Source organism: Lepus europaeus, chromosome 4 (assembly GCF_033115175.1).
Source record: "Lepus europaeus isolate LE1 chromosome 4, mLepTim1.pri, whole genome shotgun sequence".
Classification (NCBI taxonomy): domain Eukaryota; kingdom Metazoa; phylum Chordata; class Mammalia; order Lagomorpha; family Leporidae; genus Lepus; species Lepus europaeus.
Genome location: NC_084830.1, coordinates 105,203,176 through 105,223,808, shown reverse-complemented (window position 1 = coordinate 105,223,808; position 20,633 = coordinate 105,203,176). Strand labels below are relative to the sequence as shown.

At 47.3% G+C, this 20,633-nt stretch overlaps 1 protein-coding gene and 1 pseudogene across 1 annotated transcript in view; both read left to right on the top strand.

The window, feature by feature from the left end:
- SIMC1 (SUMO interacting motifs containing 1) overlaps window positions 1-20,633 on the top strand; it is a 93,930-nt gene that overhangs the window by 60,911 nt on the left and 12,386 nt on the right. Inside the window, exons 7-9 of the mRNA XM_062188663.1 lie at window positions 339-467; window positions 15,128-15,284; window positions 16,154-16,238. Of these exons, the coding sequence (XP_062044647.1) occupies window positions 339-467; window positions 15,128-15,284; window positions 16,154-16,238 (371 nt within the window). The remainder of the gene's footprint in view (window positions 1-338; window positions 468-15,127; window positions 15,285-16,153; window positions 16,239-20,633) is intronic.
- LOC133758184 (heterogeneous nuclear ribonucleoprotein A1-like) lies at window positions 5,757-11,059 on the top strand (annotated as a pseudogene).

Genomic DNA, 20,633 nt, shown 5'->3' with positions numbered 1-20,633 from the left:
TAATGACTTAGAACCTGTTTCTTCATGTATAAAGTATGGAAGTTGTAGACAAGCCCTCTAGACCCTTGACATTGTGTGGTTCTGTGTCTGAATTTAAAAGCAGCTTGCTTTTGCAGCCCAGCCCCAGGTTCTGAGAGGTTCAGATAGTGTGGTCTGGCAAAAGGGATTCAGGTAGGTGAAACTACTACATGCAAGCATGCTCATGGCTTGAGTAGTCCTCCCTGACCTAGTGTGTGCTTACAAGCTCCTTCAGTAGTCTCTGTTCCCAGCATACATTGGTGGGGACCCCACGCAGCACACATCCTCTTGCTCACTTGTTTCCTGTGTTCTCGGCTCAGGGTTGTGTGCCAGCTTCAGAGAATGTTGTCCATCGCCGTAGAGGTGGACAGGACCCCCACCTGCAGCTCCAACAAAATTGCAGAGATGATGTTTGGGTTTGTGCTGGACATTCCTGAGAGGAGTCAGAGGTGAGTCTACTTTGTTTTTGTTTCTTTGTTAAAAAAAAAAAATCAAAGAAGTCACTTACTGGGAGCAGAATTTCAAGAGACAAAACTTCAAACTATGGTTAAAATAGGAAGAAAGCTGTAGAGGGATTGGTCTTCTCCCTGACCTTTTCCCAGAAGAAGGTCTTCGCTCCCTGGGAAGGGGCAGGAGGCCCTGTATGAAGCCTGGATTTCTCCTCCATTGTTCATTTGAGCTACTCACTTTACTCATCTTTCAAGATTCAACCACTAAGCATTACTGTTTGTTTCTGACCCTTATCCATAGGGCCTGGTGTTAAGTGTTCACTAAAAGCTTGGTGGATAATGAAATAGCCATGGCCAACATTAGTGGAAGTAGAGGTCACTCAAGAATGAAAAGAGTTGGGGCTGACATCATGGGTTAAGTCACCATCTGCGATGGCGTCCCATATGGGCATTGGTTCAAATCCTGCCTGCTCCACCTCTGATCCAGCTCCCTGCTAATGTGCCTGGGAAAGCACTTTGGGCCCCTGCACCCACATAGGAGGCCTAGATGAAGCCCCAGGTTCCTGGCCTTGGTCTGGCCCTATTGAAGCTATTTGGGGAGTAAATCAGCAAATGGAAGATCTCTATTTCTCCCTCTCTGTGTAACCCTGCCTTTCAAAGAAATAATAAATCTTGTATTTAAAAAAAAAAAAAGAATGAAAAAAGTTGTATCTGTGGAATGAGCCCAGACAATGAGAATAAGGAATTCGGTTTATATAAACACGAATGAGTAAAGCATTTCTCAAGGAAGAGCTAAAGAAACACAATTTTTGACTACGACCAATGATTGCTTCCTTGAAGCAGCCATTTTTAAATCCAGAGGAAGAAAGGTGAATAAATGAATATGAATTCACAAACAGTGGCTGGTGCAGGATGAGAGAGCCATTGTACAGAGGTAGCACTTGAGGAGTGCTAGTGTGTGTTTGTCAGCACTTCATCTCCATCAGCTCCAGGCCTGCTTCCATCCCTACGCTCCCACCTGATGACCAAAACTATTCTTGTGTATCTCTGGCTTCTTCTTATATTGTCATACCAAATAGTAGTATAGTAGAACTCAATTAAAATACCCTGCTAAGATTAAGACCAATATTTATTGAGTAGCTCCATTCTGTTAGTCATTGTCATATAATTATCTCATTATTTTCAGGAAATCTTACAATGCTATCCCTTTATAGTAATAACTACTCAAGAAGGTGAGGTAACTAGCCCAAGGTTATACAGCTAATGATATTCCAAACAAATCCAAATGTAAGCCCGGGATGAATTAATCCCAAAGTCAGTACTCAAAGAAGACAGTATGTTGTAGTGGTCAGCCAGCAGAAAGTGCACACAGCGGGGAAGACATCAGTTGGGATGTCCACACTCCATGTCACAGTGCCTGGGTTTGAAAGTCCCAGCTCTGCTTCCATTTCCAGCTGCCTGCAAGTGCACACTCTGTGAGGAGGAGGTGATCGCTCAAATACCTGGGCCCCTGGGACCCATGTGGGATACCTGGATTGGAATGCTAGCTCCTGGCTTCAGCCTGGCCAAGCCCTGGCCATTGTAGACATTTAGGAGGAATGAACCAGCAAGTGAGAAGTTTCTCTCCCTCTCCCTCCCTCGCCACCATCTTTCACATAAATAAAGTAAATAAGAATTTTTTAAAATGAAGTATACAGAAATACCATGCTTGTTTTAACTTTTTTTTTTTTTTTTTTTTTTTTTTTTTTTTTTTTTTTTTTTTTTTTTTTACTTTTTGACAGGCAGAGTGGACAGTGAGAGAGAGAGGCAGAGAGAAAGGTCTTCCTTTTGCCATTGGTTCACCCTCCAATGGCCGCCGCAGCTGGTGCGCTGCAGCCGGCGCACCGCGCTGTTCCGAAGGCAGGAGCCAGGTGCTTATCCTAGTCTCCCATGGGGTGCAGGACCCAACCACTTGGGCCATCCTCCACTGCACTCCTGGGCCACAGCAGAGAGCTGGCCTGGAAGAGTGGCAACCGGGACAGAATCCGGCGCCCCAACCGGGACTAGAACCTGGTGTGCCAGCGCCACTAGGCGGAGGATTAGCCTGTTGGGCCACGGCACCGGCCTGTTTTAACATTTTTAATACTTTGTCAGGAGTATCTCACTTGAGTCCAGCTCCCATATCATTCATTTAAGCCCAAATTCTTGTGAGAGATAAGAAATCTAAAGAATGAATTGCTAGGGACAACGTTGTGGCATAGAAGGGAAAGCCACCATCTGCAGTGCTGACATCTCATATGGGCACCGGTTTGAGTCCCAGCTGCTCCACTTCTGATCCAGCTCCCTGCTGGTGGCCTGGGAAAGCAGTGGGGTCAGATTTTAATTTACAAAAAACTTGTGATGCAGCAGGTTAAGCTACTGCTTGGGACCTCTGCACCCCATACTGGAGTGCCTTGTAAAATACATGTGTCCATGACTACAAGTATTATTCATAGCCACTTTTGTAGCTACTCCCACTCCTGGCAGTCAGTAATCTGTTCTTCATTTTTATAATTTTGCTATTTCAAGAGTATTAGGTAAATGAAATCATACATTATTACATAAATCTTGGGGAATGGCTATTTTACTCACCATAATTCTCTGGAAATTCATCCAGGATGTATTAATGGTTCATTCCTTATTAGTCAGTATTATTCCATGATATGGACAGACCACTATTTGTTTTTTTTTTGTTTTGTTTTGTTTTGTTTGACAAATAGAGTTAAACAGTGAGAGAAAGAGACTGAGATAAAGGTTTTCCTTCCATTGGTTCATCCCCCAAATGGCCGCTACGGCTGGAACTACGCCAATCCAAAGCCAGGAGCCAGGTGCTTCCTCCTGGTCTCCCACGTGGGTGCAGGCACCCAAGCACTTGGGCCATCCTCCACTGCCCTCCCAGGCCACAGCAGAGAGCTGGACTGAAAGAGGAGCAACCGGGACTAGAACCCGGCACCCATATGGAATGCCAGCACTGCAGGCAGAGGACTAACCAAGTGAGCCATGGCGCGGGGCCACTATTTGTTTTTTAACCATTTATCCATTTCAAAATATCTGTGTTGTTTACATTTGATAGCTATTATGAGTAAATCTGCTATAACCATTACACATACAAATTTTTGTTTGGCTATATGTCTTCATTTTTCTGGAGTAAATGCCCAGAGTACCCTGTCTGCACCATGATAGTTTCATGCTTAGTTTTTTAAGAAGCTACTGAGCTGTTTCCCTGGGTGGCTATACCATTTCACCTTCCTGCCAGCAAGGTATTGTTGCTGTGGATTCGCTCTGTGAGGAAGAGCATGGTGAGGGCAAGAGGCACGGAATCACCACACAGACCCAGGGAGTCAGGTGAAAGCAGGCCAGAGGCGAGCAGCCTGCAGACTCATTTATTTCAGTTGGTACAGCAGCTTATATAGCCAAGGCAGCCAATCCAGTCAAGGGACAGTTTATGCCCTAACCAATCACAGCCTGTTGCCAGGCAGTTTCCAAAGCCATCCAATCACAGCCTGTTGCCAGGCAGGCTCCGTTGCCAGTGGCCATCTTGGCATGGCCTTCTCATTCCACCACATTTCCCCTTTTTGTTTATTTTTGAGCAACAGGAGGCATGATTCTTGGCCATACCATTGTTGACCCCATTTCCATATGGTCTCCTCGTGCAGCTGAATCTGTCTTAGGTTGTCCACCAGGGGATCTTACCCGTCATTGACTAACCAGTCCTCAAAATGGGAGACCACAGAAGTGCTTGCTCAGGTAGGGTAGGAATGAGGAACTATGGTAATCAAGAATGGCGTGCCCACACACAGGCTGTGGGCTGTTCGAATGGCTGACCAGAGCTAAGTGGGGTATAAAGCAGTAGCAGATGTGGCTGTGGGCAGTTCCTCAGGGCAGGATAATAGGGCAGCAGCTTGACAATCGGTAGGAGGTGTGTCCACTAACAAGGCGGACTCTCAGTCTTGTTCAGCTGGTTCTGGTTGACAGTTGCAGGCTTGATGTTTCTGGCTGGTACCCAAATGGGCTGTCCCGCATTCTCTGGAAAGACACAAGCATATCCTCAGCCTTTGGTTAGCAGAAGTCTTTTTATGGGTGTTGGAATCCAGGGCCTGAATTCTGTGTCTGCTCCAAGATTAACGGCAAACATGCTGGTAGGATGGGGTCTAGTGGCTGCCCTGAGAGCCTGGGGTGCCCGGGGACTGCCACAAATGTGAGGATCCTCACTGGGTGCAGATGGGATGACCTTGCATGGGTTATTGCCTCGAGGTCATCTAAGTTCATCCCACAGGTATTTGGGGGGTGGCTGACTAGGCATTACTGCATTGTCTGCTGTCATGTCATTTTCACTCTCGGAGCTCTCTCTCCCCAAGTCATCAACAGTTGCCTGTGAGGCAGCGGCCTGGAGTGACAGGCTCTTATCACTCATAGATTCATTATGTTTGGTAATCTGTGTGGGCTTCTGAGAGGGAGGTATCTTTCCCATGTTTGAGCACTGAAGAGCAGTGCACCACATCAATTCTAGCCAAGGGAAAGACATCCATAGCATCGCTGCCATAAAAAACAAATTCCTAGCACCTCAGCGGCTGATGGCAATATGAAGAGTGTTCCCTATGTTAGACGAACAGACAGTGGTGTATCAGATTGTAAGTATGTCCTGTGCTTAGTGGGGGACTTCCTTGATTCGTTAGGTCAAGGATGTATGCCCACATGGTGTCTCTGGAGCGTCACCTTTCTCGAGTGAGGAAAGATGACTTGGTTCCAAATTCTGGGATGATCAGTCCCTTAAGTGAATTCACCAGGCGAACCGAAAGTAAAAAGAGGAGCCAAGAAGTGGCATTATGCTTCTGGGCAGTGTGTGCCTAACCTGGGGTCATTTTGACAGAGGACAAGGACAAGGAAAGGGGAGTAAAAGGGGGTTCTGTGCTCACCCTCACAGAACCAAACAGCATACAAAACACCGAGGGGCCTACTTGCCAAAATCAAGGAGGGGACCTTGCCAAGTCCGACACGCAGTCTCTCTCTCAGTCACGTTGGGCACCAGATGTTACTGTGGATTCGTTCTGAGAGGAGGAGCACGGTGGGGGCAAGAGGCATGGAGTCACCACACAGACACCGGGAGTCAGGTGAAAGCAGGCCAGAGGAGAGCAGTCCGCAGACTCGTTTATTTCAGTTGGTACAGCAGCTTATATAGCCGAGGCAGCAAATCCGATCAAGGGGCGGTTTATGCGCTAACCAATCACAGCCTGTTGCCAGGCAGGCTCCGTTGCCAGTGGCCATCATGGCATGGCCTTCTCATTCCACCACAAGGTATGAGTGGTCCGGCTTCTCTGCATCCTGCCTAGCAATTCATTATTTTAACCATTCTGATAGGTGTGTAGTGTTATCTTGTGATTATTTTCATTTCTCTGATGACTCACGATATTTCATTGCTTAATTGCTGTCTAGAGGGGCCAACATTGTGGGACAGTGAGTTAAGCTGCTGCTTGTGATGTCAAATCCCGTATCAGCGCCAGTTCAAGTCCTGGCTGCTCCACTGCTGAATCAGCTTCCAGCTAATGTGCCTACAAAGGCAGTAGAAGATGGCCCAAATCCTTGGAACTCGGCACCCATATGGGAGACCTGGATGGAGTTCTGGACTCCTGGCTTTGGATTGGCCCTTACTTGGCTGTTGCAGCCATTTGGATAGTAAACCTACAGCAAATGGAAAATCTCACTCTCTCTCTGGTTTTCCCTCTCTCTGTCACTATGCCTTTCAAATAAATAAATAAAGCCACAGGCAGCGGCTTTACCCACAATGCCACAGTGCTGGCCCCATAAATAAATCTTTAAGAGAGAGAGAGGAAGAAGGAGAGATATGTTAATCTCTGTGACAAAGTGTTTAAAAAAACTTTCATGAGATACTCCTTTTTCTATGTTCTAAATGGATTGTTTGCTTTTTTACTGTTGAATTTTTAAGAAACTGTTTATTTTAGGTATTAGTCATTTGTCAGATCTGTAGTTTGCAAACATTTTCTCCCTCTCTGTGGTTTGGTTTTATATCCTCTTATCAAAGTCTTTCATGGTGCAGAAGTTTTAGTGATGTTTACTTTACCAGTTTCTCCATTTATGACTCTTGCCTTTTTGCCAAAGAGCCCTTGAGATTGTCTATGTAGACCATCATGCCGTCTGCATAAAGGGATGATTTTATTTCTTATATTCCAGTCTGTATGTCTTTTTCCTTTTCTTGCCTTGCATTTCTGGTTAGAACTTCCAGTACTTTGTCAACTACCGGTGCGAGAGTGAATATCTCTGCTTTGTTCACAATCTATGGAGAAAGTACTCACTTTACTATTTAATTACTTATTAATTAATATGATCCTCACTATAGGCTTCTTTGTACATGTTCATTAAAAAGTTGTAGGCATTCTTTCCCTGTTTTTCTGAAAGTTTTTATTATGAATGGGTATAGAATTTTACCAAACTATTTTTCTGGGGGAAAAAAACTGTATTGGTTACTCTTGGAATTATAGCATACTTTCTTAAGTTACTAGAATCTGCCCAAATTACCCCATTCACACTCATGCATTTTACTTCTACTTATGTCGTAAACTATAAGGAGATAAAATTTCACCTAGCAGTTAAGACACCCACATCCATGTTGGAGTTCCTGGGTTCAGTTTCTGGCCCTGTGTCCCACAGATGCCCCTGGGAAGCAGCAGTGATGACTCAAGTGGCAGGCTGCTGCCACCCACAGGGGAGACCGGGATTGCATCCCCAGCTCCTAGCCTTGGTCCAGCCTTGCCTATTGCAGGCATCTGGGAAATGAACCAGTGGATGGTATACTCTCGCTCCCCCCACCCCCACCACTGTACCTCTTAATAAAAAAAAAAAAATGTTAAACCAAGACAGGGTGGTTTTTTTTCTTTTGTAGTAAAAAAGATGAGGGGAGCATTTTTTATGTTCTTCCTACCTTCTTGAAAAGCCAAACTCCAGCTGATATCATTTCTCTTCTACCCAAGAACTTCTTTTAATATTTTTTACAGGGCAGGTAATGAATTCTCAGTTTTTGTCTATATGGAATTTTAAAAATTTAGCTTCTTTTATGAAGGATGTTTCCGCTTGGTGTAATTCTAGAATGATAGATATTTTTCACTTATTTTTAAGTTTTTCAGTTTCTTCTGGCTTGCATTGTCTCTGATGAGAAGTCATTAAAATTTCTTTCTATTCTTCTAGATGGAATTTCTTTGGTGTCTTGCTACTTTATTTTTTATTTTTCAGCAATGTGACTGTAATTTTATTATGCTTATTCGCGTAGAGTTTATGGGACTTCTTGAATTTGTGGGTTGATATTTTCCATCAAATCTTTTTTTTATTTTTTATTTTATTTTAATTTTTTATTTTTTGACAGGCAGAGTGGACAGTGAGAGAAAGAAAGACAGAGAGAAAGGTCTTCCTTTTGCCGTTGGTTCACCCTCCAATGGCCGCCGCGGCCGGCGCACTGCAGCCAGTGTATCACGCTGATCCGAAGCCAGGAGCCAGGTGCTTCTCCTGGTCTCCCTTGCGGGTGCAGGGCCCAAGCACTTGGGCCATCCTCCACTGCACTCCCTGGCCACAGCAGAGAGCTGGCCTGGAAGAGGGACAACCGGGACAGAATCTGGTGCCCCGACCGGGACTAGAACCCGGTGTGCCGGCGCCGCAAGGTGGAGGATTAATCTATTGAGCCTCGGCGCCGGCTCCATCAAATCTTGAAACAGTTTGGCCACCCCAAGCCCTATTGGATTCTAGGAATCCAAATGTACACGTGTTAGAATGTTGTCACGTTCCACAAACGTTGAGACTCTGGCATTTCCTGTTATTATTGTGGTTCTCTTTGTGTTTTGGTTTTCTCTGTTTTAGTCTGAATAGTTTTCAAGATCTCTGATCTTGTGTATTGCAGTGTACAACCTGTTATCAAGCCTTTTTAGTGATTCTTCTTTTCATTTCACATGCTATATTTTTCAGATCAAGAGTTCCCATTTGCTTCATTTTTATAATTTCCATTTCTCTCCACTGAGTCCTCATATAGTCCCTTGTTATATATATCTTAGTTTACTTGCTTTTTAAAATCTTGAACATATTTATAATACTCATAGCTATTATAAAGCCCTTGTCTACTAATTCTGACATGTGTAGCACCTGTGTTTGTATAAATATTGTGCTCAATAGAATACATTTTTTTGGTCTTTTCCCTTACCTAGGAATTTTTATTGTGTGTTGGACATTGTGGGTACTACATTGTTGACAATCACAATTTCACCATCTTCCTTTCAACAGTATTGACTTTGATTTAAGCAAGCAGTTAATTTGCTGGCAGATTAGCTTCCTCCTGTGGAATCTTGCTTCTAGGATTTGTAATGATAATTCTAAATCAGTTCTTATTAAAAGGCCAGAATCTTGAGACTTCTACTTTTGGGGGTCTCAGCTGGACGCTCAAGCTGTTCAGTGAGTTCCCTCACTCTGGCTTGTTGAAACCCCAGTGTCTCTCAGCACTGTGAGATCCCCTGAATCCCCCAATAGCTGTTTTCTTGCAAACTTTTGGAGCTTCCCCCTACAGATGTGCCAGCAGTGCCCTTACACACATTTCTTGACCCTGGCAAATATTTTCTCCACTTCAGCTGTCTTGAACTCCAGTCTCTGCTTGCTCCGCCCTGCAAGCCCACTGTTTTCTGTTTAGGGCCTACACTTACCTCTACCTTAGAAATTGCCCCAGCAAGAAATCTGGGGTAAATGTGGAGTTTATCACCTTTGTTTCTCTTCTCTCAAGAATTATAGTATTTTTGTAGTGCATTTCCCAGTATCTGAAAATAGTTGTTATCATATCTTTAATCTGATTTTATAATTTTTTTTAATGATAGGAGGTTAAGTCCAAAACCTGCAACTCTCTTAGGGTGAATCTGGATGTTGCTCTTCCTTTGTGTGTTTTTAAAATTTCAATTTGGGCGCCAGCACTGTGGAATAGTAGGTAAAGCTCCCTTTTGGCGCCAGCTTCCCATTTGGGTGCCAGTTCAAGTCGCAGCTGCTATACTTCCAATCCAGCTCCCTGCTAATGCACCTGGGAAAACAGTGGAAGATGGCCCAAGTACTTGGCTCCTGCACCCATGTGAGGCGTCTAACTTCAGCCTGGCCTAGCTCCGGCCATTACAGCCATTTGGGGAGTGAACCAGCAGATGAAAGGCCTCTTTCGTGTGCTCTGTCTCTTTGTTTCTCTCTCTCTCTCTCTCTTTCTCTCTCTGTAATAAATAAATAAATCTTTAAAATAAAATAAAGTTTGAAGTTTCTGCAAATACCGCCGAAGAAACATCATCAAATTATCTCTTCCCACCACCACCTGTCTAAATCAGAGTCTCCTACAGAGCCTGAACAGCTGCAGAAGCTCTTCATTGAAGGGCTGGGCTTTGCAACAACCGACGAGAGTATGAGGAGGTGTTTTGAGCAATGGGGAATGCTCACAGACTGTGTGGTAATGAGATCCGAACACCAAGCTTTCCAGGGGCTTTGGGTTTGTCACCTATGCCAAGTGGAGGAGGTGGGTGCAGCCACGAGTGCAAGGCCACACAAAGTGGGTGAAAGAGTTGTGGAACCAGAGGGCTGTCAGGAGGAGATTCTCAAAGACCGGGTACCCATCTAACTGTGAGAAGGTCTTTGTCGGAAGGGCCGGCACTGTGGTGTAGTGGGCTACGCCTCCGCCTGTGGCACTGGCATCCCACGTGAGCGCCAGTTCTAGTCCCAGCTATTCCTCTTCCTATCCAGCTCTCTGATAATGTTCTGGGAAAGCAGTAGAAGAGGCCCAAGTCCTTGGGTCCCTGCACCCATGTGGGAGACCTGGAAGAAGCTCCTGGCTCCTGGCTTTGGATCAGCCCAGCTCTGGCCATTGCGGCCATTTGGGGAGTGAACCAAAGAATGGAAGACCTTTCTCTGTCTCTGTCTGTACCTTTATTCTCAAATAAATAAATAATCTTTTAAAATAAAAAAAGAAGATACTGAGGTCAGCACCTCCGAGATGATTTTGAACAGGAGGAGAAAACCGCCGAGATTGAGATCATGACTGACCGAGGCAGTGGCAACAAGAGAGGCTCTGCCTTTGAGACATTTGATGACCATGACTCTGTAGATCAGATTGGCGTCCAGAAATACCATGTTGTGATGGTCACAGCTGCGAAGTAAGGAAGGCGCTGTCTAAGCAGGAGATGGTCAGCGCTCATCCACCTCAAGAGGTCAGAGTGGTTCTGGAAACTTTGCCGGTGGCCATGGAGGTAGCTTCAGGGGCAATGACAACTTTGGTCCTGGAGGAAACTTCGGTGGTCGTGGTGGCTTCGGTGGCAGTGGGGATGGCTGCAGCGGCTCTGGCAATGTTGGAAGCAAGTTTTGAGGCAGTGGAAGCTACAGCGGTTCTGGCAGTTACAAGTCAATCTTCAAATTCTGGACCCGTGAAGGGAGGAGACTTCGGAGGCAGAAGCTCTGGCCCGTGTGGTGCTGGTGGCCCCTGTTTTGCCAAACCATGAAATCAGGGCGGCTCTGGCAGTTCTAGCAGCAGCAATGGCCGTGGCAGTGGCAGAAGGTTTGGATAACTGCCAGAGAGGAGAGCGAAGAAGGTTGTAGGTTGTAGGTCACAGCAGATTTGTGAACACAGCCAAGCACGGTGGTGGCAGGGCCTCGCTCCTGCAGACACGTTTGCACAATGCTCACATGGATGGGCAAAAAACTCAAGGACTGTGTTTGTGACTAATTGTATAACATATTATTTTAGTTTCTATTCTGTAGAAAGTGTAAAACATTCCAACAAGGGATTTTAATATAGTTTTTTTCTTTCTTTTTTTTTTTTTTTTTGCAACCATGCTGTTGATTGCTAAATTTTATAGTCTGAGAACGATGCTGAATAAATGTGTTTTAAAATTTTATTTATTTATTTATTTGAAAGGCAGAGTTACAGACAGAGGAGGAGAAACAGAAAAAGAGAGTGCTTCCACCTGCTGCCTCACTACCCAAATGGCCATAATGGCCAGGCTTGTGCCAGGCCAAAGCCAAGAGACAAGAGCTTCATCCAGGTTTCCCACGTGGATGAAGAGGTCCAAGCACTTGGGCCATCCTCCACTGCTTTCCCAGGCTCATTAGCAGGGAGCTGGATCAGAAGTGGAACAGCTGGGACTCAAACCAGCAGCCTTATGGGATGCCGGCACTGCAGACCAGGGCTTTAATCCATTGAGCCACAGTGGTGGACCCATAAATGTGTCTTTAAAAAAATAAAATAGGGGCCAGTGCTGTGGCATAGTGGGTAAGGCCACCACCTGTAGTGCCAGCATCCCATATTGGTGCTGGTTTGAGTCCTGGCTGCTCCACTTCTTCTCCCAAGCCTTTGGGCCCCTGCACCCATATGGGAGACCAGGAAGAAGCTCCTGGCTCCTGGCTTCAGATTGGCATAGCTCCAGCCATTGTGGCCAATTTGGGAGTGAACCAGCAAATGGAAGACCTCTCTCTCTCTCTTCCTCTCCTCTCTGTGTAACTCTGACTTTGAAATAAATAAATCTTATAAATAAATAAATAAATGAATAAAAATTGAGTTACTCTAGGTGATTCTGTGTCCAGATACTACTACCCAATGTGTTGAAATGACCTTCTTGTCCTCTGTAGATCCCAAAGTTTACCGTCTGTGTTGTGTGCCCTGGCATAAAAATTTGAAAGCAAAATACGATTTGAAATAAAAAGTTATTAAACAGGAAAATTGTCTTGTGAGAGTAAATGCAGACTAGAAATTACACTTTCTTTAAAAGACTTATTTATTTATTTATTTGAAGGCAGAGATACAGAGAGAAGGAAAGAGAGAGAGAGCTTCCATCCACTGGTTCACTCCCCAAATGGCCACAATGGCCAGGCTGAAGCCAGGAGCCAGGAGCTACTTTCAGGTCTCCTATGTGGGTGCAGGGGCCAAGGATTTGGACCATCCTCTGCTACTTCCCCAGGTGCATTAGCAGGGAGCTGGATTGGAAGTAGAGCAGCCAGGACCTGAACCAGCACCCATGTGGGTTGGTGACACTGCAGGCAGAGGCTTAACCTTCTATGCCACAACATCATCCCCAGAAATTATGCTTTAAAAGACCTGAAGCAGGCGCGCTGGGGGTGGGGGGGGGAGGGCGGGGTTAAGCCACCACTTGAGATGCCTGCAGCCCATTTTGGAGTGCCAGTTCTGAGCCTCAGCTACTCCACGTCCATTCCAGCTTCCTGCTAATGTACCTGGGAGTCAGCAGATGATGGCTCAAGTGTCTGAGTCCCTCTTACCCACATGGGAGGCCTGGATTAAGTTCCTGGCTCCTGACTGACCTGGCCCAGCCCCAGCTATTGTGGCCATTTAGGGAGTGAATCAGCGGATGGAAGACTCTCTTTCTTTCCTTCCCTGCCTCCCTCCCTCCCTCCAAATTTAAAAATAAAATCTCATAAATAAACACATTAAAGAGATTAAATAGATTTTTAAAATATTTTGGGTTTTTTAAATAACTTTTTTAAAGATTTATTTATTTACTTGAAAGAGTTACATAGAGAGAAGCGAAGAGAGAGAGAAGTCTTCCATCCGATGGTTCACTCCCCAGTTGGCCACAATGGCTGGAGCTGCGCCAATCCAAAGCCAGGAACCAGGAGCTTCCTCCAGGTCTCCCATGTGCGTGCAGGGGCCCAAGGACTTAGGCCATCCTCTACTGCTTTCCCAGGCCACAGCAGAGAGCTGGATCAGAAATGGAGCAGCCAGGTCTTGAACCAGCGCCCATATGGGATGCCGGCACTGCAGGCCAGGGCATTAACCTGAGGGGATGACTCCCTAAAATCTATCCAAAAATGTGGCCCCTTAAAGTTCCCCAGAAGCACCATCTGGGGTGCCACATATGCTACTGGAATTTGGGGTGCCACATGATATCACCACATGCTTATTAATAATCCCCAATATTAATAAGCCTGCGAGTGTTCTTGCCTAATATTTAGAGAAGAATTCTAAATACCGACATTAATAAACGAGGCAGCATGGTACATTTTAAGCTTTTATTCAGTGAGAAAAATCGTAGGAGAGAGAGCTTTATCCAAGAGAGAGGTAAATCTGGGTTCATACCGAGCACCAGGAACCAGCCATGTGGAGGAGCATCTAGGCCAGGAAGCCTAGGGTGGGTGACCTGAAGGCCACACGCCCTTGAGGCACAGGGCAAAAGCCAGCCTCCTCCTGGCAAGAGGCCAGGAAACAGAAGAGAAGCCGGACACACCATGTCCCAGGCTTTTAACCCACTTCCAAAGGGGAGTGGTTAATTACCCTGATTGGCTGGTGAGCGCCCAGGTGTGGCCTGGTAGGGGCATGAGGTCACATGGGACATGGCAAAAGCGTGGTCTTCCAGCTCACAAACCTAATCAATTTTAGCCTGTATGCCTGCCTACTTCAAACCCACTGCACCACAGCACTGGCCCCTAAATATTTTAGATTTGTAAAACTTCAATAGTAAGAAACAAAGGTTACAGATACTCATGCTGCTTTTCAACTTTGTTCCATACAAATAATATTTGTATCTGGGGGAAAAACAAAGGTCAGGGAGAAAAAAGAAAAATGAACAGCTGCTTCTTTATTCGTCATTTTTTTAAATGGCAGTGGCATACAACTCTGCTGTTTTCACAGATGTTGCCAAATGGCAGGAGGACGGGGATGTTGAAGGAGACAGGAGCCCTGGCCTGGGCTGGCTGTGCTCCTTGGCGACACGGCCAGCCGGGCTCTTCCTCCTGGCTCCCATGCCCTCTGCTCCAAGTTCTCTGCCTGCCAGAACTGCTCTGCCTCGCACACCTGGCGAGGACCAGCAAAGAAACCGAACGCCTTCAGACGGTCCAGAGACGCACCTTGTGTGTCTGAGGCCCATAGCTTTCTCTTGGAAGCTGACATTGCTTTTAGAACAATGGGTTTCATTCGCATGCCTGTATCCAGCTGTGGTTTTGTCATTGCCCTGCTCAGAAGCTTCTGAAGGTGCCCAGCCCACCTGCAGGAGGCTCAGAGTCAGGACAGGAGTCCCCCTGGGACACTGGAGTCCCAGACTGCAACTGAAGATGCCCTGATGGTACAACTGTGTGTGCTGACTTTGTTTGGGCCCTGCCTTCCCATTCTGTTGAAATGCCTCCCGCCTTGAGCCTTCCTTGTCCTCTGGAGTCCTCAGTGCCACTGCCCCCTCCCCGAGCAGGCCGGGGCAGTCCCGTCAGCCAGTGTGCTGGCTTCCGTGTCTGCGGCACCAGCACGCTTTCCCTGCACTCCATCTAAGCTCCTGCCCCTGTGCAGCTGCCAGCTTTTTGAGAGCGGTGCCCTCTTTCGTTTATCTGAAGATTCCTTGTTGTGCCAAACGGTGCCTGGCCTATTACCGGCACTTTACCATATTCTCACAGCTACTTCTCATGCATACAAGGTAAGGTCCTTGATCTTCATGTGACCTCAATTGTCCCTCTCAAAGGTCAAAGACGTTGGCCTCCTCCTGGCAGTTGTTAATTCATCCGTAAATCCATTTCCGCCCTGTTCTCAGGCGTCCACTAGACTCCTTCTTGGCCTTCCTAGGGCAAATGTTAGAACCCTCGGGGCGACGTGTGCTGTATGCTCTGTGATGGTTAACTCCCCGGTCCTCTCCTCCTTGCAGGGAGATGTTCTTTACCACCATGGAGAGCCACCTGCTGCGCTGCAAAGTGTTAGAAATCATTTTCCTCCACAGCTGCGAGACGCCCACCCGCCTGCCTTTGTCTCTGGCCCAGGCGCTCTATTTTCTCAACAACTCCACATCGCTGCTCAAGTGCCAGGTACGTTTCTTCCTGCTTGGATGCCAGGCCAGGGACCCCTTTCCCCTAATCCGGTCCACGGAATTTTAGTGTGAACCACAACTCTTGGAGCATTATAAATGTGACTTGAGAGGCCCACAATTCGGCACAGTGGGTTAAGCTGCCAGGGCACCGACATCCCATATCAGAGCACAGGTGTTCAAGTCCCAGCTGCTCTGCTTCCAATCCAGCTCCCTGCTAACATGCCTGGGAAAGCCGTGGAAGATGTCCAGGCCTTTGGGCCCCTGCACCCATGTAGGAGACCAGGATGCGGTTCCTGGCTTTGGCCTGGCTTAGGCCTGGCTGTTGTGGCCATCTGGGGAATGAACCAGTGGATGTCAGATCTCTTTCTGTATGTCTCCCTTTCTTTTTGTAACTCCACCTTTCAAATAGAATAAATCTTTTTTTAAAAAGTGACTTGAAAACTGGCCGGCGCCACGGCTCACTAGGCTAATCCTCCGCCTTGCGGCGCCGGCACACCGGGTTCTAGTCCCGGTCGGGGCACCGGATTCTGTCCTGGTTGCCCCTCTTCCAGGCCAGCTCTCTGCTGTGGCCCGGGAGTGCAGTGGAGGATGGCCCAAGTGCTTGGGTCCTGCACCCCATGGGAGACCAGGAGAAGCCCCTGGCTCCTGCCATCGGATCAGCGCGGTGCACCGGCCGCAGCGCGCCAACCGCGGCGGCCATTGGAGGGTGAACCAACGGCAAAAGGAAGACCTTTCTCTCTGTCTCTCTCTCTCTCACTGTCCACTCTGCCTGTAAAAAAAAAAAAAAAAAAAAGTGACTTGAAAACTGTACTAAAGTTAGCAACTGGAGAAGGCATTTGGTATCAATTGCTTCTGCTGTCTTTGCAGTCTGATAAAACCCAGTGGCAGACTTGGGATGAGCTGGTGGAGCACCTGCAGTTCCTGTTGTCCAGTTACCAGCATGTTTTAAGAGGTAAGGAGCATTTGTCCACAAACAATACTTTATTGAATATTATGCAGGGGACTTAATTTGTTGGCTTAACAGAAAGCATGTTCCTTGGTTATAACTGTAAGGAACAGAGTTATATAGCTAGAACCACTGCTGTGAGAAAGAATAATTCACGTCTTTTTGTGATGGCTGATAAGACAGTGGTCCTCATAGTTACAGGTTGTGTGGAGAAGCCGAAGTCTTCATAACATGAGAAGTATTCAGTAATGACCTGACCCCTCTGTCGTCTCACCCTGGCCTGTCATTGCCACAGCTTTGTTGGATTGATTGCTAACTCTCGACGTTGTAAACATCTGTCAACACAGCACACACATAAAGCAAATCGTTGTCAAAGTGAACATGCACAGCTTGCAAACAAAAATGTAACATTCAAGGGTACTTTTTAAACTTTGTAGAAACTTAGTAGAAACTTTGTAGAAAATAGAACTAAAAGATAAGTTTATTCCAAAAAAATCTTGGCAATCATGCATGGTTACTTTTCTTTTTTTAAAGATTTATTTATTTATTTGAAAGAGTTACACAGAGAGAGAAGGAGAGGCAGAGAGAGAGAGAGAGAGAGAGAGGTCTTCCATCTACTGGTTCACTCCCCAGATGGCAGCAACAGCTGGAGCTGTGTGGATCAGAAGCCAGGAGCTTCTCCCGGGTCTCCCACATGGGTGCAGGGGCCCAAGGACTTGGGCCATCTTCTACTGCTTTCCCAGGCCATAGCAGAGAGCTGGATTGGAAGTGGAGCAGCCAGAACTTGAACTGGAGCCCATATGGGATGCCGGCACAGCAGGTGGCGTCTTTACCCCCTTATCCACAGTGCCAGCCCCACATAGTTATTTTTGTAATGCACATGTCCATGAACTCTCTCAAGTACCCTCGTCCCCAAGAATCTATGAAGTGGTTCTTCAGGGATGTTCAAATCCCAGGCAAAGCCAGTGACCAAGGAGGGTCTGGGTGAGTTAGCCCAGGTACTGCTCGGGAGGCTAGCATGGACCAGGATTATGATGGAGTGGCTGCTTCCTAGGAGGATGACTTGATTAGCTAAGAATTAGGGAGGCCCTGGGGGAAACTGAAGAACTGGTGGCATATTAATTACAAAAGGAAACATGGTCATTTGAGAGCAGAGAAGCGTGACAGCCCTCCTAGATGCAAAGACTGAAAAGGACACACTGTGGTGTATGAAGTGTGCAGGCCAAAAATTCCTGATGAAACCCAGCTGCCAGGAAGCCTCAGGCGAAATACAAAATAACCGACCCATGCTTTTCAAAAGCACCAGTGCCTCAGAGACAAAGAAAGGCGGAAATCAGTTCCAGAGGTAAAAGAAACGAACTCAGGGGAATACTAACGGCAATGTGTGATCCTAGACTGGGTCCTGCACTGGGAAAAAGAAAGTTATAAAATACGTTATCAGGACAATTGGTTTAAAGAAAAATTGAGAGGCTTAGAGAGAGGGAGATCGTCTATCTGCTGATTCACTCCCCAGATCCCTGACACCTGAGAGGCAGGAATTTAGTCCAGGTCTCCCCTGGGGAGGAGAGGGACCACTCAGCTGTCACCCACTGCGCCCCAGGGCACACATGAGCAGGAAGCCAGAATCTCAAGAGCAGCTGAGACTCAAACCTCACCCAGTCAGTCCCTTCCATGAGGAATGTAGGCCCCCCAAGCTGCCTTAGCTGCTGCACCACACACCTGTCTCCTGGGGGACTCCACTGGAGCAGTTGATGGGACTGTGTAAGTACACCTGTCTCCTGGAGACTCCACTAGAGGAGTTGATGGTACTGTGTTAGTACACCTGTCTCCCGGGGGACTCCACTAGAGGAGTTGATGGTACTGTGTTAGTACACCTGTCTCCTGGGGGACTCCACTAGAGGAGTTGATGGTGCTATGTTAGTACACCTGTCTCCCGGGGGACTCCACTAGAGGAGTTGATGGTACTGTGTTGGTACACCTGTCTCCCGGGGGACTCCACTGGAGCAGTTGATGGTACTGTGTTAGTACACCTGTCTCCTGGGGAATCCACTAGAGGAGCTGATGGTACTGTGTAAGTACACCTGTCTCCTGGGGACTCCACTAGAGGAGTTGATGGTACTGTGTAAGTACACCTGTCTACCGGGGGACTCCACTAGAGGAGTTGATGGTACTGTGTTGGTACACCTGTCTCCCGGGGGACTCCACTAGAGGAGTTGATGGTACTGTGTTAGTACACCTGTCTCCCGGGGGACTCCACTAGAGGAGTTGATGGTACTGTGTAAGTACACCTGTCTCCTGGGGACTCCACTAGAGGAGTTGATGGTACTGTGTAAGTACACCTGTCTCCCGGGGGACTCCACTAGAGGAGTTGATGGTACTGTGTTAGTACACCTGTCTCCCGGGGGACTCCACTAGAGGAGTTGATGGTACTGTGTTAGTACACCTGTCTCCTGGGGACTCCACTAGAGGAGTTGATGGTACTGTGTTAGTACACCTGTCTCCTGGGGGACTCCACTAGAGGAGTTGATGGTACTGTGTTGGTACACCTGTCTCCCGGGGGACTCCACTAGAGGAGTTGATGGTACTGTGTAAGTACACCTGTCTCCTGGGGGACTCCACTAGAGGAGTTGATGGTACTGTGTAAGTACACCTGTCTCCTGGGGACTCCACTAGAGGAGTTGATGGTACTGTGTTAGTACACCTGTCTCCTGGGGACTCCACTAGAGGAGTTGATGGTACTGTGTTAGTACACCTGTCTCCTGGGGACTCCACTAGAGGAGTTGATGGTACTGTGTTAGTACACCTGTCTCCTGGGGGACTCCACTGGAGGAGTTGATGGTACTGTGTTGGTACACCTGTCTCCTGGGGACTCCACTAGAGGAGTTGATGGTACTGTGTTAGTACACCTGTCTCCTGGGGGACTCCACTAGAGGAGTTGATGGTACTGTGTTGGTACACCTCTCTCCTGGGGACTCCACTAGAGGAGTTGATGGTACTGTGTTAGTACACCTGTCTCCTGGGGGACTCCACTAGAGGAGTTGATGGTACTGTGTTGGTACACCTGTCTCCTGGGGACTCCACTAGAGGAGTTGATGGTACTGTGTTAGTACACCTGTCTCCTGGGGGACTCCACTGGAGCAGTTGATGGTACTGTGTTGGTACACCTGTCTCCCGGGGGACTCCACTAGAGGAGTTGATGGTACTGTGTTACTACACCTGTCTCCTGGGGACTCCACTAGAGGAGTTGATGGTACTGTGTAAGTACACCTGTCTCCCGGGGGACACCACTAGAGGAGTTGATGGTACTGTGTTAGTACACCTGTCTCCTGGGGGACTCCACTAGAGGAGTTGATGGTACTGTGTTAGTACACCTGTCTCCTGGGGACTCCACTGGAGCAGTTGATGGTACTGTATTAGTATTAGATCTCTGTTGCTTATAGTCACACTAGATTGTGATGGTGTCCTTAGCCTTAGGGAGGGTAGAGGGAGCCGTGCCTGCTGCTTGGTGTGTGTGACATGCACCTGCCGGTGATCATGTTATGGTGGATTTTAACTCAGTACTGGCAATTGGAAAGGTGAGCGAACCCTTACACCCTGTCTTTCCTGAAACTAAGAAAGCTGTTGTGGAGACATTCGCAGAGAGAAAGCACCGAGTGGAAGGTGGAAGGTGTTAGGTGTGGGTCTGAATCCCAACCGTGCCGCTACTGCACTGGGCAGGCAACTCCATGTCTCTAGGCCTAGGTCCGCCCTTCTGCCGAGTGGGGATGATAATCCTTGACTTGCCAGGGTTAATCATTCCGGGAGCAAGAGCACAGCAGGTGGCTGTGGACTCTGTGCCTTTGCCAGCACCTTCAGAGAAAGCGCTTGTTCTTCAGAGAACAAAGTCCCAACGGCAGAGCCCACGTGTACTTTGCCTCCTTGAGGTTATGTAACTTGTTTTTCTGAGACTTAACAGACAGTTTAATATTAAGGCTCACCGCTAACACTTGTTGGTTTCTGTTTTGATTCCCAGGGAGTATGCCTATCATGAGCGACAGTGAGTTATGATGGACATGAGAGCCACTTTTTTTTTTTTTAAGATTTATTTATTTATTTATTTCAAAGGCAGAGTTACAGAAACAGATCTTCCATCCACTGGTTCACTCCCCATATGGCCGCAGTGGCCAGAGTTGGTCCAGGCCAAAGCCAGGAGCTCCATCCAGGCCTCCCACATGGGTGGTAAGGGCTCAAGCACTTGGGCCATCCTCCAATGCCCTCCCAGGTGCATTAGCAGGGAGCTGGGTCAGAAGTGGAGCATCCAGGACATGAACCAGTGCCCAGATAGGATGCCAGCATCAGAGGCAGTGACTTTACCCACCACACCACAAAAGTAGCTCTGAGATCCGCTTTTACTAAAGAACA